Below are 16,329 nucleotides of genomic sequence, written 5' to 3' on the forward strand. Positions count from 1 at the left end.
TGGTCAAGGGTGGGAGTGGAGGGGTTAACTGTTTATGTAAACGAGGGCTAGAGGCAGCAGTTCCACTCAGAAACAAAAACACACAGGAGATTGAAATGAACAGTTTTTGCTACTTAATAGATAGTAAACCACCCCATAAGTCATTGTATGTCAGTTCTGCTAAGCTAAAGGCGTTTTGGGCTCATTCAGACCTGCATAGACCCATCAGGTAGAATCAGCACTGTGATAGTTTTGGTTGACTTGCACTTAAGAGAGAATGAGAAACAACATATTGAATTAACACCATTCGATATTGACAATTCATGGCCAAACCCCATTTCCTTATTTCATAAGTCAATATACTGAGTTTCTTAAAGTTTATGACAGCAGAATTAAGCTAGGTTGCCAATTTTGTGAGATTAGTTGTCAAAGAGGAACAAAACTATTGTGTGACTGTCACTCGGATACTCTTGTATCTCACTCGCTGTTGACTACACATCAGGTCAGTTGATGCATTCAAGACTGTAAGACTTGCAGGTCAGTAAATTCACTCAACTATTGCAGAAACAAAACAAAACAAACAAAAAGAGAGAGAGAAAAAACTACAAACCCAGCTATGTTGACAACATTTCCTTAAAAAAAAAAAAAAACAAAAACAAAAAAAAAACCAAAACAGTAAAATTACATTTTGCTTCAAACCTTGAGAGATTTGCATTATTGCGTTGTTGCTGTTTTGTATGATATTTTGAAAGGGGGGGGGTCCTGCTAGAGTCCATCTATATGACTCTAAATCATGCCAATTCAGTGTTAGTATATTTTGAGGTCATCTCATGCTCCTAAAGCAAACAAGGTAAAGGAGCATTGCAAGAGGATTTAAGGCCAACCTTTCATTGGAGACTTCCTGAATATCCTTGGGGTGGGGGATGGGAAAAAACCCCCAACACTTTTCTAATACCTCAACACTATCACCCAGTAGAGCACACTTTGAGGGGACCCAAAAAAAAAAAAAAAAGTCAGGGTACATTTTCTACAATACAATCTAGCACACACAAAACTTCTCCATAAATTTTCCAAAGTTACAGAATTTTGTCTTCTTTGGAAGCATAGTCTATTAAGAACATCTTTGTTTGAACACAAACGATTAAGTGAACACACATCAATGCGCACAGAAGTCCTTCGTCTGGGAAAGGATAAAGTCTGTGTTGGCAACCAGTGGACAGAAAACAAATCAAACACCAACCAAAAAAAAAAAAAAAAAAACTTTTGCTGATTCTAAGTAGAGATCATTTAATATAAATGCTGAGCGAGTAGAATAAGAGGTGGCACGTTAATAGTGCTTTAGTATATTAATGTATGTATACATACTCATATGTATAAGTGAGCTGTGTACCTAAACAATAAATGTAGCAAGAAAAACCAGAGGCTTGAAGTATGGTTGGAAAAACTTTAAAAAAAAAAAAAAACAAAAAAAAAAAAAACATCTACTATCAAGGCGCTGACAAATTGGAAGAGATGCCCATCAAGCAACCCAGATGAGGATGACAGACACAAAAACATTTGTGTCTTTATTGAATTGACTCATCAGTTATCAGGGATTTCACAAACTCTGTCAGTTTCTCAGTACCCCTCGTCTTACCATAACGGAGGCCCAACATGAAACTAAAAGGACTTGACCCAGAGCGCCTCTTCTGTCCTTCAACCGTTCAAGCACAAGGGCTCACTCGCTCGCAGCAGAGCTGTAAAACTGTTGTCAATCATGCTAATTGTTTACAAAAGGCAAAGAGCTCCATGTTGAGCATCAGCAGTAAACAATTTACATGATGGAGAAAGAGCAATAATAGTGACAATGGTGGTGATGATGACAGCCAAATGATGAAGAGAAAAATGTGATAAATTGAACGGAATATTGTACTACTCACCAATAAAGATGCTTAAATATACTCAATACAATATAAATTATTAAATCTAAGGTTTATTTTGTTTACCCCTCAGTAACCAACACTATTTTCCTCAGCTGTAAACATGATTTCAAACGTACTGTAGCTAAGAGCCCTACAACAGTCAGCTACTTTTTTAAGAGTACAATTGATAAGTCTGGGTTTTGCTCCAAATTTAACCATTTCATGACAGAGAGAAGGACGTGCATCCAGTTAAGCTCGAGGCACCTTCACTAGGTGAGCTTCACCCCCCAAAATCGTAATAACGTAAAGCATGAAAAAATAAAACAAAAATTCAACAAAGACACAAGGGAAGGCAACTTCATAGAAGTTAGGAGAACAAATGACAAGATAATCCCAATGGGGAGGCCTTTTGTGTTGCCAGATAAGAGGCTCTGAGGAGGGAAATCCTTATTTATTTACCCTGACATTATAAAGTCAAGTTTATACTCATTCACCTGACTCCTGAAGCAGAAAGATTCACTCTCAAAGCCAGATCATGTGCATTCACCAACAAAAAAAAAAAAAAAAAAAAGAATTTTTTTCAAGCATGCTGTGACTGGAATGCAGCCCTTTGGAGCACAGACGAAAGGCATTGTAACAGAACCACATCAGGTCACATCATAACCAAGAGAAGAACTAGTAGATTCCCTTATAGAAAACTTGTGGAAAGCTCATTATCAAAAAGACTCATTGCAATCTTTAAAACAGAATGCTTCAATTAAATATAGAATATACTGCTTTCAAGTATGAAACAGACATATGATGCGTTCATAAAATGCACTAATAAAATTATACTTCACGTGGCAGGTGAGGAAGTGCCTGTGGTGCAAAAGTGATGTCTAAAACACCTTGAATCTCTATTTCGGCTAAATACTGGTGGAACATTGTATTGCTTTTCCCTCCTCAGACCGTCTAGATCTGGGCAACCACTTTTTTACGATTCTGGGGGTGAGTGCCAAGCAACACACCTCTGCTGTTTCCTACAATACCTTCCACACATCAGCAGATTGTTACAAGAGAGGTTCCTCAGAGTGCCTGTGATGTGATAGTCCTTGTTGGTCTACTCCTCTGCATCTAACCGTTCATTGACATGTATGCTGGGACATTTCAACCAAAAATATTATATGGGGAGAATCAATCGAATACTTGACTAAGCTTTTGTGTTGCATAAGGGTGGAATAGGCCTATCCTTTCTGAATGACGTTACAATAACACTGCCAACATCACCACCATTTTCTCTTCGTGTTATATATATTGCGAGCCTTGTTAATCTATTATCCCAGTACAAAAGAAAAGAAAAAAGAAAAAAAGAAACACACAAGAAATGTTATCATATGCCCTGGTTTCCAGGCAAGGAAAGTCATTAAAAAAAAGCTCATTCACAGAACAAAAAGAAAGAAAATTCATATCACGGCAGATACTGCTCATCTTCTAAGTAGAATGGGTGTATGTGTGCCTGTGCATGCTTTTCAATCGAGCATCTTGAGTGTGTGCGTGTATGTGCGTGTGTGTGTGTGTGTGTATGTGTGAATGTAAGTGTGTACTGCCTAAGAGCAGGAATGGACAACGCCATTCTTCTGCATCTCTGAACCAGTGGCACCTGGATCAGAACACAGACTCAACGCAGACGTCTTATTGGTTAGTGACAGCATGGACCCGCCCACTGCACTTTCTTGCAGACTGCTGGAGCCGTTTGACACCTCACTGAAAGGGGGACAAAGGACCCAAGTGAGAACTGATAGGTGGACAGACTAATTAATGGAATGCATGCACATTCAGTAAAATGTACTATTGTTTATGTTCAAGTATGTGTATACCTACCCAAGAGCCAGGGAGATTTCTTCCAGCTGAGTCTTGTGCTCTGGTTGTCCATTCTCTGCAGGTTTCATCTTGTACTGCTGAACATCATGCACTACTTGGTTTTCCTGGTTTGGAAATGGGCAAAACGTAATTAGTTGCTGTTACTGTTGTACGCATATATGCACTTGTCATTGTGGTATAAAAGTGCCTAAATAAGCTGTATGATGGTTTAACACAGTTTCCACAAGGAGAGACTGAAGGGATTCTTAAGGAAACCCCTTACCATAGCCATCTCTCGGGTCCTCTTGCCGATCTCTCTCTCCACCTGGTGGAGCTCCAGGCTTAGCTGTTCGCTGGAGACAGCTGTTGCACTTGCTCCCCCCGCTGGCCACTTGGGCTGTTGTTGCTGCTGGGCGGCTGCTGCTGCCGCCGCCGCTGCTGCTGCTGCCACCTGGCCCTGGCTGGGCTGCACAGGCTGACCTGCCAGTGCACTGGCCTCTCTCTGCAGCAGTAAAGAGTTACTGGCAGCCTGTATTGTGAAACAGGAAGTTAAGGGGATGAGTGTGCAATTTAGTAATTTCTGGTAATAATCTGAAGAAATACAGCATAAAATACAAAATGTGTTTTTTGAGACTGGATATTTCAGTATTATGACTAGACTGTATGACTGCCAACTTCCTTTATTGTTCACCACAATTATGGTCATGATGAATGATAGCAGGGCTATAAATGCATTAAACATGAATAGTCTCCTCTGGAGTTTAAAAACATTTTTAGATGTATTTAAGTAGTTCAACATTTTTGAAAATGTCAAATTTATCCCATTTATCTATTCTCCCAGACCTTCGTAGGTCCTGTTAGAGAGCATACACACCTCCATGCTGTGCATCTGGGTCTGTTGGTTGATCTGCTGGTTGACCTGTTGCAGCTCAATTTTTAACTGTTCTCTGTCTGGGGCTGCCATTGGTAGGCTGTGAGGATGACATACAGTCAAGAAATTTACATAACTGCTTTACAATCAAACTTTTCACTTTCATACATGTATTTCTGTTATTTTTATGAAACCGTGATCAGTATTATAATCATATGAATATTACAAAGATGAAAGGAAAAACAAATGCAGGCCTCACCGCTCACTAAAGTGTCCCTGAGAGGAGGAGGCAGTCTGGTGGGAGGGGTATGAAGCTCCACCCCATCCTCCATGACTTCCATATGTGTATTCTGCCAGTGGCGAGGGGTAAAATAGTTGTCAGAAATGTTTTCATGACAAATTAGAATGATTAAATGCCACAAATATGGGAAATGACCATGTTGCCAAAATTCCATTTAAGAGGTACGAGTGGTCAGTGAGGTGAAAATTAGTAGAGAATTTGTCAATATCAGTAAATTACAAGTGTTATTAAGTATACAAAAATCACATGGTACATATGTATATATAAACGATATTTTTTGTTTTAATCATTTTTTTGTTTAATTAAATGTTTCAATCTCAAGTATTTAAGAAATAGGTCTGATAAAATTTTACTTGATGTGAGAAAAGAGAAAATCCATCACTCAGTATGAAAAGTTTAGAAAGCTTATAGAGATTTAAATTAATTATTGACCATCCCTAATAAGCAGTATCCTACTCCACCTGAGTACACCAATTATACTTTCCCTGTAACATCACGAAGACTTGTAGGTTATTAAAAAAAACAAAAAAAACAAAACAAATCTAATATATACCCAAATACAACTTTCACAGCATAAAAAAACATTATAGTTATGAATGCAACAAGACAAATGCCTCTGAGTCAGCTGAATTCCGGAAATGATATTGGGATCCTTATTTCCTGTTGATGCAGACTGACTAACTGTGTTCATCAGTCATTAATAGGTTGCTGTGCACATGATGTCTTACCTGGCATGGCCATGTGTTTAGAGTTTGGGTTCTGGGGAGTAGAGGCCATAGCCTGCACAGGGCCGGTGGTTTGGTAGCCTGTCTTTGAGGTGCGGGAAATGGCACCAAAACGTGATACTGTGGGCTGGGGGCCAAACGGGATAATGGGGTCATCGTCTTTGACTTCTGCACCCCTCCGAGGAGCCTCCAGCGATGGTTCCCTCAGACCCTTAGCCTCCACATTCTGACAGACAGGGGGGGAGGGAAGGACAAAGAGAAGAGAGGTTATGATATGGAGAGATCTGAAGAAGAGTCAGAGTGAGCAAAATGTTCTTTTCTCAGTTGATAAACTGTGGTTACACAAAGATTGTTTTTGTCAGTAGAATAAAGAGTAAAGATGAACAAAAAGCACACTTGTCAGTTCTGGCTGATTACACTTGCTAAAACAAAACAAGATAAAATAGCATAATAGCTTGCGTTATTTAACATTACCTCGATTATTCAGTCAGGTCCTATACATTGTTACGCTGACCTTGTGCTTCAATGCTCAGTCTTTCTAGAACCACAATGCATCAAGGAATCTAACATTTTCCCACCCCTAATGTCTACTCAGGAAACACTGATGTGGTAATGAAGTTATCCATCTGAACTCACCATCATCTCCATGGTACCAGAAACCATAACATCTTTGGGTTTGGCATCCTTTGTACCAATGTAGGAGCCAATGGTTTCACAAGACCAGGGAGAGTATTGCCCTGCATAGTCGGGCTCTCTGCATTTCACAATGCTTTTGGAGTTCTCTTCACCGTACTGCAGACGCAAAACATTCAGAGAGAAATTGCTGTCACTAATACTTACATGTATTCGCAGTCAACCAACACTTCTTTTCAACTTTTACGCAACCATTTCACGCACACTTCTTGAATCATGTGTCAGGTCTTATTAGTTTAATGCTTGTGTACAATCTGAACCAGTCTCAAAGACACATGAAATTCTCTCTGTGCTAACCTCAGGAGGGTAGTCGCTGGGGAAGGGATGAGAAAGAGTGGGGGAGGCAGCAAATGGTGGAGGTGAGATGACCTTCCTTTCCTCCAGCTGGGATAACAGCTCCTGACGTCGTCGGTGCAGATAGTCCAGACTGGGCTGTGGACCACTATATGATGGGCCCTAAGACACACACACTCAGAGATATTGCTGCTGTACTGCTGGCAGTTATCTAGGTGTTTTGTAACTAGCATGATGACACAAATAGATAAAGGCAAATAGTTTAAATGAAAAACAATCTAATCATACTCACCCTGACATAAGCCCTCGTAGGTGGAGCCTGGGCACCTGGTGGATAGTAGCCATCTGGTGCATACCTATCCCGGGCACTGGGCTCCTGGTGGTAAAGTGAGTTAGCCTGTCCTGCTGATGGCGGGGGAACATCAAGAGGCGCGGGACTCATTCTGACCATGTTATCCCTCTGAGATGGGTAAGGCTGTGGGGGAGGTGGTGGACCAGTGTAGGTCCCGTGGCGACCCCTGTCATAGTGTGAAGGGTGAGGGTAGGAGAAGGTTGGGCCAGAATGAGGGGCCTGGTAGGTGCGTTCCGGAGGGCCGTAGCCAGGGTAGGGGTCCTGGTAGGGGGGTCCTGATTCACTGGGGGGAGGAGGGTTACGGATGTAATCCCGAGGAACATACTGTGGCGGCTGCTGGTAGGGGTACCCTGAGAAATAAATGGCAGACTATTATTAACATATCTTCTGTAAATGATTTCTAAGTATAAAAGTGAAAAAAGATTAGCCTCACATACAGGAGCATACTATGCATTATTCAGTCTACTTGACCCTCACCTGTGGGGTATTGGGGGGGCTCATACTGAGAAGCAGAAGTTGGTGGGCGAGTGTCATAGCACATCTCAGTGAGCTGCGGCTGGGGGTACACTGGAGAACTTCTAGGTACCACAGGCATGTGCTTCACCCCAGAGAGGTGGTCTGCTGGCATCCTTGGGTGGGCCAGGGCATGCGGTGGCAGAGGCATACCGGGTTTGGGCACAGGGTCCAGGCTATACAAATAAAGAGTTCAGGTTCATAACTAAAATATTTCAAGGTCAAAAACAAAATTTCAGGATGTATCTAACCCTGCTCTGATAAATACTTTCCAGGTAATTTTATTCAATAGTCTGAACAATTAAACTACAGAGAAGGAATACATTGCAATCAGCAGGTGTCATTTAGAATAAAAATCTATGGACTCAAAGGCACAGTGTTGAGTGTTCTTTTGCCGCAAACTAAATTAATGTACAGAGAACAGAGTACTTTACTCACACGTCAGGTGGTGATCCCGGGGCACTGGGACTCCCTCCATCCATCTTGAGGGGTTTACGCAACAGTTCGTATGGAACTGTGTCGGTGCACCGGGCAATGAGCTGGGGCAAAGAGGGTGCGACACTGCCATTGGGGAGGGGGGAAGGCTTCCGGGTCACTGCTACATCAAGAGAAAGGCCCTCATCTGGCATGAGCCCTCCTGGGCCAGGGAGGCGAGCTGCCAGACGCTTATTCATTTTACGATACCTGACAAGCATAAAACAGTACAAAATGTATAAGAAAAAGGGAGAAGGACAATGGTTTCAAGTCAACTGCATCATCCAATTAAAAAAAATGTAAACAATGCTTCATGTTGATATTTGTCACACTCACTTCTCCAGTTCTTCCTGAGAGTGAGCAAAGGTGCAGCTGGCTCCACGAGGACAGCCTCCTTTCTGCTTCATGTCACGACACATGTATGTCTTGTACTTGCTGTGCTGAGGAGGCTAAAGAGAGACATTAAGTATTAATAAAATAGACAACACTCAACTTTTCGGTGTCATTATGGTAAAACCCTATTTATGGCAGTTGTCTTGCATGACAACATGCAAGCTAAGCTGTGTTAACACTCAATACTGTTGATAATGAAGCATACAATTAAGGCTGATACTGACAAAATGAACTGTCACAATATTATTTACCAAATACCTCAGAATTGACAGATGTGTTGCAAAATAAAGGAAAAGCCAACATCAAGTGTCTTAGTAAGGTGTTGGGCCACCATGAGCAGTCACAACATATTTTGACAACTCTCGGGAACTACTGGAGGGATTAACACCATCCCTATTCCCAGCTCTTTTCAAGTTCATATAGAAAAACTGACCTGTTGAGGATCAGCTCCTTTCTTGCTGTGGTTCTGGATGAAGTCCACCAGGCCATGCACCACTGTCTTCACTGCTACCAACCCCTTCTCAAGCTGCTCCCATGTAGGAGGGGGGGCATCTGGGGAAACAAATGGAGATATGAGGAAAAACAGACATTTAATTTGAATTTTCAAAATCAAAGGTGATCTACACAATCATAAGAGTTTTCATCTATGAATATTTCAAATTATGCTACTTAAATTAAAAAACCTAAATAACTTGTTGGTGCAGTCCCCTTGCCCACCGTACCAACTACTTCTCTTGATCTTACAAAGATAATATTTGGTAAGGATTACAAAATTCGGAGTTTGAATTTGAATGCAATTGCACAGAGTTGCACTGTTGCAGCTGTTACAGCAAATGTTTATACTAAAAGGCACTTTTTTGAGGACATAAATACAAATATACGAAAAACAAACCTACATAAGATATCTATCATCTACTCTGCTTGTTTTAAGCCAATTTATCAGGCAAGATATATTCGAGTGTTTTGTAGAGAGAAGTTTAAGATGATACAGAGGTCATAGTTTGGATTCAAAAATGTGACACTGTATATGTGACTTAATCCTTATATCATTTCAAAGCCAAGATTCCTGAAGTTGGCTTGTTTCTTACCAGGACTGGGATCAATGTTGGCCAGTAGTTCCAGGTGGGGCCGCAGCCTGTTGAGGTTGGCTGGGTCGCCAGTCCTCTGCAGCGCAATCGTCAGCTCCTGGACACTCTGAGCAAAAGATGCCGGGGTCTGCAGCTATGCCGGAGAAAGAGAGACGGAGAGTCAATGCTTTGGTAAGTTAATAGCTGACAGGTAGTTAATAGCCTACACATTATGTAGGAACACTGTTTGATATATAGAATGAGAATGCATAAATCATTTTCTATAAAATATGTACTGTACGTGGAAACAAACATGGGATACAAACAAAAAAAAACATTTACTCATTTTACACACCTTATCTATGATAGACTGCATGTGTGACTTGTGAGACTGATCTCCATATAACAGAGACGACCACTGGTCAGGTGCAATGCGCAGCCCTCCCTCCATGGCAATCTGAACAATCTGAGAGTCATGCTCGCGACGCAGAGCCTCGTAAGTACGAAACTCCTCTTTCAGCTGCATCAGGGATGAATCTTCATCACGTTTGGTCACCTTGGTAGACACAGAAGAAGTTGTTAGTTGAATTTTTTTTTTTCCCTCTGTTGGGCTTCTACCACAGAGAGATTTTACTTCATTTTCTATGTTTCAACTCATTACAGTGTTGAATTAACAGTGATTTTTAAAAACGTATCTGCATGGTTAGGGTCACACTAATATTTATGGTGATGGGGTCCACTGTGAAGCAGCACCACATGACCTACACTATTTCTCACAAACATCAAGAAAATTAATTAAATTTTTTCTGGGTTTTTTCTGGGACACATACCTTGAAGCAGGAGGCCCTGTAGAGGAGCTGCACCACATGACCTATGCTAGTTTTAGAGGCCTGTGGGAAGCGTGGCTCAAGCCTCTGGACTACAAAGAGAACTAACACCTTCCTGGAAAGAGCAGAACCATCCTCTAGAGCAAGAAGAACCAACTTTAGAGCTTCCTCCTGCATTGCTGGGGGAGGAAAAACACAAACGTAAAAATTACGAGTAATAGTTTATTATCAAAAAGCCCCAGAGGCCCCTATTTACTGAGGACATATGGAGTGCTTCAGGGCTTCTTTCATTTTACAGGTAATGGAAAACATTTTACCTGGGCCGAGAAACTGACATCCTCGTGCACGGACAGCGGCCCACAGATTGGAGGAGAGCTGCTGTGGATTCTGGTGCTGTAAGATGAGTTCGGTGACAGTCCGCTCACCTAGAGAGCGGGCAGCTCTCATGGCTCTAACGCGACCCTCCTCCTCTACCAGCTGGCAGTGGACCAAAGTTACCAGTTTCCTCTGCATTGGTCGACTCAGCATGCTCTGGGCCGTGCTGCTCAGACCCACACCTGATAAGAGGGAAGGGTATAAATACAGAAACATATCCTTGTACTACTACATACCAGTATACTACATTTAACAATAATATAATAATTTAATATACTACGACAGCGCTACAAAATAACGCCTCCATAGCTGAACTGATGCCTCTCAAGAGAAATTATTTATTTTTAGTTGCTGTATAATTATGCTGTAAAAAAGCCTATTTCAACTTTTACAATGAGAAAATTTTGTTACAAACTGTTAATGGTTAATCAACTGTTCATAATTCACCATTTACATCAAGTATAAATCAATCAATCATGTTCAATTATTAATCATTAATATGGCCAGTGATTAGAACAACAGCTTAAAATCTCACATTTAATGTGAGCAATACATTTTAAATAATAATATGACACTCATTGAATATATTTCTTTAATGCTTGTTTACCACTGGATTTTTCAAAACATGTAATGGTTTACCATCCAAAGTGGCCCCACCATGTCACTATAATCACTTTTAAAACAACCATTAATGAGTACTAAGTATGAGATATGTCTCTGTACTATATTTACAGAAGAGCAAGTTCTGCTTTTCTGTTTTTAATGACATTCCATGTTTAACAGATACAGTAACTGGCAAAACCTCAAATCAAGCCAACTGATTTAAGCCTTAACCACAAGACACTTCAAATCCTGTTCAGACATTGTAATATCTTTTTTAAATCCTTCATATTATGATGTAACAAATTGCATGAATAACAGAATTATATAGTATTATACAGTACTACTATTTGTTATACTTCTGACAAATGACAAAAACAAAAATTCAATCACTTGACATGTCTTCCATGTGTAATTTACGATGTCTTTAAAAGAAGTATTGTGTTTAACTGTATTTGCGAGAAGAGCCCATTAAATGACGTGTGACGTCATAGTCACAACTTTGTAAGTGGAAGCTCCAAGTTCATGAGTTATAACTTATGCTGATGATTATAAAAATGTCGTTCAAAGTGGAAATCCCTAATTACCTTTTTCATAAATGTTGTCTCCTACCCTTTTTCTTTTTCCCATGCAGAAAAAACCAACTCATGCACCATTTTTGAAACGCAACAAGGTCATGTCCATTAACAGTCACCTAGCAACAGTATTCTCACATCTTAAACCACTTGAACAATAAAACTACTGTGTACTTGTGGACTTCCAATGTTGAAAAACAATCTCTAGAGTTGAATTTGAAGTCGGCATGCATGTCAATGGATCAAAATCAAGGAAGACCAAACTACAAAGGTAACAAGCATGTGTTCGTGTATAAGTACCTCGGGTGTTGCTGAGGGGTTTGAGGTAGAGGGCCAGCTCCTCCACACACTGCCTGGCCTCCTCATAATGCTGTGAGTCCTCTGGACTGGTAATCAAGGCAACTGGCTGAGCCTTAGGAACCTACGGCAGGACATAGTGGGGGAAGGAATTAGTACAACCCATAGCAATAGGTGAAACTATTTTAGTATAATTATTTCTCGTCGATGTTGTAATGTGTGTTGTGGAACACGCATCGTTTTCTTTTCAAGACTAGGTCAAAAACTAGTATGTGGCTGGACCGCCCCATATCTTTTTGCTTCTCTCCAACTCTCTGTATTAACATACTCAGTAATTTAATAAAACCAAATTCCCAATAAAGCTGGTCTCATTTACAAGTTTTTCTGTTCTCTTGTCAGACAACAGAGCAAGTATGAAATAGTGACTGAAACTCAGCCATTAAGACGACATGTTAACCAGAAGTCACTTCCAAGCCATTCCTAAGCTACTGCTCTGCACAGCTAAAACCCTGGTTTTATAATGTGCTGTGATTTCAGCTATATTTACTTGTAAAATGATCACTCAGAGAAAAAGTCCATTCTCCTTTGTTTCAGCTGACATGAGGTCAATTGAATGAGACACATATAGAAGTGTGCCTGCAGAGGGAAAACTTGAACTAGCGCTCGCAGAGCAATACAGGCGACTCTCTTCTACGGAAAGTAGCCAAGGTTTGTCCAGTCGCTAAAAGGGTGTGAGAAGTTGGCAAATCGACTTTGCGACAGAGGCGCTGAGTTGGCAGCACTGCTTGTAAACACCCCACTGATGATACAATAGAAACTGTGTGCGCCTATTCATTTTCAAGGAGCAACAGCCAATGGTGTAACTTCAGCACTTAGTCACGCGGCGTTCGGCTGACCAATGGTGTAACCCACTCACTGACTGACTGACTCACTAACTAACTGACTCACTCACTCACTCGCTGACTAACTGACTCACTCACTCACTCACTGACTAACTGATTCACTCACTCACTCACTGACTAACTGATTCACTCACTCACTCACTCACTGACTAACTGACTCACTCACTGACTCACTCACTCACTGACTAACGCAGGGACATTCACGTTTATAGCGCTGGCCCTGCTGTTGTGGTCCAGCCAAACAACTAAACACTGTGAGTTGACTAATTCACTTCAAGATATCTCTATGTGGCTTCTGTGTATATGCAAGTATAATTTGGCAGAAAATTGAAATGGCATTGTAAAATGTATAAAAGTTGTACAAGAATTTTATTTGCGCTGCAAACACCTACAAACTCTCAGCAGCACATACTTTCATATAAAACTAAATGCTAATATTGAAATAAAAGAAATCTCCATTTATACTTTTCTGTCAATATACCATGCCGTGCAACTGCCAAGTGTCTTAAGAAGCTATTTCATAGAGCTCCATTATCATCATCTTGTCAGAGAACTATTTGGTTATGTTTCTGTGATGATTACTAGAGTATGCTCTGTTAATTAATCTGTTTTCCCTGGGCTATACTCACACTAAACTCAGAGCATGATCAACAAGAGAATTCAGATTTGACATTTTGAGATCCATTGCATTGCACTGAAAGCTTATACTCCATTCTCTGCATGCTGTCATGGCTTGTTTAACTGCACCTACCCTGGTTGACAATGCTAATAAACACCATTTAAAATACAGACAATACATTGCAAAAAAAGAATTTCACATTATGTTGTATCACACTAAGTAGTATGCAAACTTCCCAAGCTTGGCAATGCTTGCTTTCCAATTTAAATAACCACAGACATCAAATGAAACTATCAAAATAACTCTACCATCTTCACTTTAGACATTTTGATTTAATACTGACCAAACAAACCTGCAGCTCTGGGGCCTGTCATATGATAAATGAGGTTATTTTCATTAATAACAGCCAGTGCTCCAAACAGTGGTACAGAAGTATCATAACAACTTCCATTTCTATAGGGGCATATTAATTTGATTGGACATTATACCCTACTAACCTGTATGAGCACAAATATGCAAGGCACTCTGCTAAGAGACAAGCCTTCAGAGCCATGACTGTATCAGACACACAACAGAGCCATCGTCAATACGTTGACGATACATTATCCATTGTTATGCAGTATATACCCGGAAACTTGGCCAACAAAGCCAAAACACCATTGGCCATACTTTACCCTGTTGGTCAAACACTGGCTCAGAGAAATATAGCTTTACCAACTGCACTCAGTAAACCAATAGAATTAAAGTCATTGCTCAATGACTGGATTGTGACTCATAAAAGGAATCCCCATGCTATGTGCACATCATGTAATAGCCCTTGTGCAACGCTCTAATACAATTCCTAAACAGTAATTACAGAAAAAACCATTTGTCAAGTTAGGAATGGTATCTTAAAATGTTCCGCAACTCAGACACAAAACAAATCTCTGAGCTGTTATCATTAATCATTAGCTAGCATCAGCAAGGGCTCTGCATAAATGTTGTAAACCGAGATCTCTGTCATACCAAGCTTGTGTACAAATACACAGAGACACACGGCTTACCTGGCCTCCCACCAGCTGCAACAGGGCTGTGTTGACAGGTAGCTGCTCAATGTCTGTGCTGATGGCTGTCTGGTCAAAGGGACAAGCCTTACGGTGCAACTTGTTCAGGCACATCTTGCAGACAGTATGTCCACAGCCCAGGCTGATGGGCCTGCGAACAGTCTCCTCAAATGTCTGTGTGCAGATTGGGCACAGCAGGAACTCTGTCCATTGTGGTGCTTGCACTGGCATGGTTATAAGATTATGGGACGAGTGTGTGTAAATATATGTAAGCTTTTACACAGAGAAAAAAATATAATAATAATATATATATATATGGAAGATTCCACTGGAATCAAGATTTTTTTTCTTCCGAACTCAATTGTTCTTAAATGTCCTCACACATTGTGGATTTTGGATCACATCGCGTGACGAATACTGTAAAAGAGAAAGACAACATTAATTAAAACTGTGCAATCCACATTCAACAATTTGAATAAAGCTGCGTGCAAGTCAAAATCTAGCTTCATTTCATGTTCCAGCAGTATCTAAGTGCATTAACAAAACATGACTGTGTTGTGTATGGGTGCATCTGTAGTTACGGAATGCATTCAAGGCAGTGGGATGGCAAAGTAGGTTTCTTGTGGAACCGCTAACACTTAACTACGTGAAAAAGTCAAATATTTCTAATGGAAAGTTTACTTGGTGTTGACTACTCGGCGGTAAACGTTGTTAATTCGTAACACAAAACATATAAAAAAGAAATCGGAGGCGACATAGCAAATGTTCATCTGAATTATAAAATACAAATGAAACAAGCAACAGACAAGAATCAAAACAACTGCTGTGTGGCCTACTTAGAAGACCTGGTTACCACTATGACTATGGACAAAGGGTCCCGAAGAGGCTAACAACCAAGTCCCTCTGAGCTAACTTGTTATGAAGCTAACGTTTGCTAATACAGTTGGGTAACATTATGCTATCATTAAGCTACAAACATTAATTTTATTTGATTCAACGAGTTTGCTAACGCGATTTTAATATTTTTGACGTTTGGTCATACACCTATTAATGATTTATCTAAAATGAGTTTAGCTAGCTAATTGTAGATAATGTTAGCTTACTTAGCAAGCTAAGCTATGGGTGGCTAGTTTGCTAGGCTGGCTAGCGAGGAAACGTCGTTTTATTTAACAAACAAATACGTACTGATCTAAAACCATCGTCATTTATCGGTTATGACACCGTCGTCATTCTTAATGTGGATGAGATTGCGAATCCATTTCACTGCCAAGAACATCAGTTCCCATCTTGTGTGTTATTCAAGGAAACGATAGCTTGAGACGAACCAGTGACACTGGAAAGTGGAGCCATTTGACTTGCAACAGCGACATTATGTAACGCTAGCATTCGAAACTACCAAGCAACCTAACTATCTTAAAAATGTATTTATTTTCCCCAGAAACATCCATCTCACCTCTATGCTGATTAAATGTTCAGAATCACAGTAGAATAGCTTCTTGTTCACATTTTGCGAAGCAACTAACACAAATACTCTTCTCGTCGGACTGAGCACAGAGGGCTAACAGGCTAGCGCACAATCCGTACTCCTCCCTCTAGCAGCAGTTAGCTTGTAAGCTAGCTGCCTTTCGTGTTAGCAACAACTAACCATAGCTATGCGTCATTAATGTGACTAAAACAAAATATGCAACT

The 16,329-nt window shown here is 40.5% G+C and overlaps 1 protein-coding gene across 1 annotated transcript; it reads right to left on the bottom strand.

Moving 5' to 3' along the window:
* Positions 1–2,528: 2,528 nt before the first annotated feature.
* On the bottom strand, positions 2,529–16,002 carry rc3h1b (ring finger and CCCH-type domains 1b). Its single transcript, XM_040143895.1, has 20 exons — positions 15,826–16,002; positions 14,641–15,057; positions 12,080–12,200; positions 10,547–10,786; positions 10,233–10,408; positions 9,758–9,958; positions 9,424–9,556; positions 8,769–8,887; positions 8,279–8,391; positions 7,907–8,152; positions 7,433–7,644; positions 6,896–7,305; positions 6,607–6,765; positions 6,253–6,408; positions 5,620–5,842; positions 4,850–4,940; positions 4,594–4,690; positions 4,003–4,248; positions 3,741–3,844; positions 2,529–3,623 (listed from the first exon to the last, which is right to left on the bottom strand). Exons 2-20 carry the CDS (start codon positions 14,869–14,871, stop codon positions 3,467–3,469), a joined length of 3,435 nt encoding a protein of 1,144 aa, XP_039999829.1. The 5' UTR covers positions 14,872–15,057; positions 15,826–16,002; the 3' UTR covers positions 2,529–3,466.
* Between the last annotated feature and the right edge of the window lie 327 nt (positions 16,003–16,329).

This window comes from Xiphias gladius, chromosome 14 (assembly GCF_016859285.1).
Source record: "Xiphias gladius isolate SHS-SW01 ecotype Sanya breed wild chromosome 14, ASM1685928v1, whole genome shotgun sequence".
Taxonomy (NCBI): domain Eukaryota; kingdom Metazoa; phylum Chordata; class Actinopteri; order Istiophoriformes; family Xiphiidae; genus Xiphias; species Xiphias gladius.

Bases quoted from the DNA above. Each gene is read 5' to 3' on its own strand.
- rc3h1b (XM_040143895.1), bottom strand. From the start codon at position 14,871: ATGCCAGTGCAAGCACCACAATGGACAGAGTTCCTGCTGTGCCCAATC. The intron at 9,959-10,232 runs GTATGTGTCCCA...GTGTCTACCAAG, and splicing joins ACAGGGCCTCCTGCTTCAAG to GTGACCAAACGTGATGAAGA. The intron at 6,409-6,606 runs GTTAGCACAGAG...TTGCGTCTGCAG, and splicing joins CCAGCGACTACCCTCCTGAG to TACGGTGAAGAGAACTCCAA.